The sequence below is a fragment of the Gobio gobio genome (genome assembly GCF_949357685.1).
Source record: "Gobio gobio genome assembly, chromosome: 1".
Classification (NCBI taxonomy): Eukaryota; Metazoa; Chordata; class Actinopteri; order Cypriniformes; family Gobionidae; genus Gobio; species Gobio gobio.
This window is the reverse complement of record NC_137097.1, coordinates 62,595,473-62,596,813: the sequence shown is the minus strand read 5'-3', so window position 1 is coordinate 62,596,813 and position 1,341 is coordinate 62,595,473. Positions and strand designations below refer to the sequence as shown.

The window sequence follows — 1,341 nt, the reverse complement described above, 5'->3', positions numbered from 1 at the left end:
CTACACTTCGGACTCGCCCCTGACAGGGATGTGCAAGTCCAGGGTGTGATTACAGAAGCGGTAGACCACTGACCAGCTGGCCTTCCGCTTGATGAAGAGCCGCAGCTTGTCCCTGAAAGTCTCCCCGAGGAAGCTGTAAATGATCGGGTTCAGGCAGCTGTTGGAGAACGCAGCCAGGTTGACGATGTGCCCGGTCAACGGGTAGTCGTGCCACAGCGTGGCGTCGCTGCGTTTGGATGGGTCGGCCGTGCCCTGGAGCAGCTGGATGCTGATGAAGACGTTCTCGGGCAGCCAGCAAATGAAGAACACCAGCACCACCACCACGATCATGCGCAGGGCCTTCTGCCGGCGCGGCCACAGTCCCCTGTGCTTCTGGGCACGCATGAGGATGCGGACGATTAGGGAGTAGCACAGGCCAATGACTGAGAAGGGCACCAGAAATCCAATGGTCACCTCGAGCCACTGGATCTCGAAGACGTTGGCGAAGCAGAAGTGCACCTCGCCGGTGTGTTGCGTCTGCACGATGGTGAAGGGGAGCAGAGTCGCCAGGATGGAGGCCATCCAGATGAGGCTGCAGCTGAGTTTGGCGTGCTGCATAGTTCGCAGCGGACTGCTGCTAATGGAGCTGGCAAGAGCGACATAGCGGTCGAAACTCATCCATGTCAGGAAGAAGATGCTGCTGTACATGTTCACCTGGAGGAAAAGCGACATGAAGGTACAGAGGACGGCATAGTCGTAGTACTTCTCGTTGAGATTGAAGACCTCAATGAGCGAATCCGCCACTAGAATAAGGTCCGCCACGGCCAGGTTGACGAAGTACAGATCAGGGATGGTCATCTTGTCCCTGTGGTTGAGGTTGACCACCAAAATGAGGATGTTCCCGATGAAGCCGATGGGGAACAGGAATATGGTGTACAGGCAGGAGAGAAACAGGCCGATGGCGTAAAACTCATAGGTGTCTATGCTTTCTTTCACATCGGTTAGGTTGAATTCATACGAAGAATTGAACTGCACAGTGCCATTCACGTAAATCGTAATCACAGTGGTAGTCTGCTCTTCCATACTGGCCAAGTCTCTGTTTCAGATGCTGTGAACGGTCCTACATACTTCATTTGCGCCCAGTTCACTTTGTAGAGAGGATCCTTCATCTAGGCTGCATTTGCATTTCTGATGACACCCTTTACACGTGGACGCTCAAGGTTTGGTAGATGCCATCCAGAAAGAGATGCAGCCAGGGTAGAGGACGTCCATTTTCAGGGCAGTCTCTCAGCTATGGAGGCTGCCTGGACTTGTGTGATCCATTGCACCAAACACCAAGAGTCTCTCCTTAGGGATTGTGCT

General features: G+C 53.8%; 1 protein-coding gene across 1 annotated transcript; it reads right to left on the bottom strand.

Annotated features, from left to right (window-relative positions):
* Positions 1 to 1,062, bottom strand: gper1 (G protein-coupled estrogen receptor 1; the record flags this gene model as incomplete). The annotated part of the gene is made up of 1 exon (XM_079831866.1): positions 1 to 1,062. The coding sequence occupies one exon, from the start codon at positions 1,060 to 1,062 to the stop codon at positions 1 to 3; it is 1,062 nt and encodes a 353-aa protein (XP_079687992.1).
* Between the last annotated feature and the right edge of the window lie 279 nt (positions 1,063 to 1,341).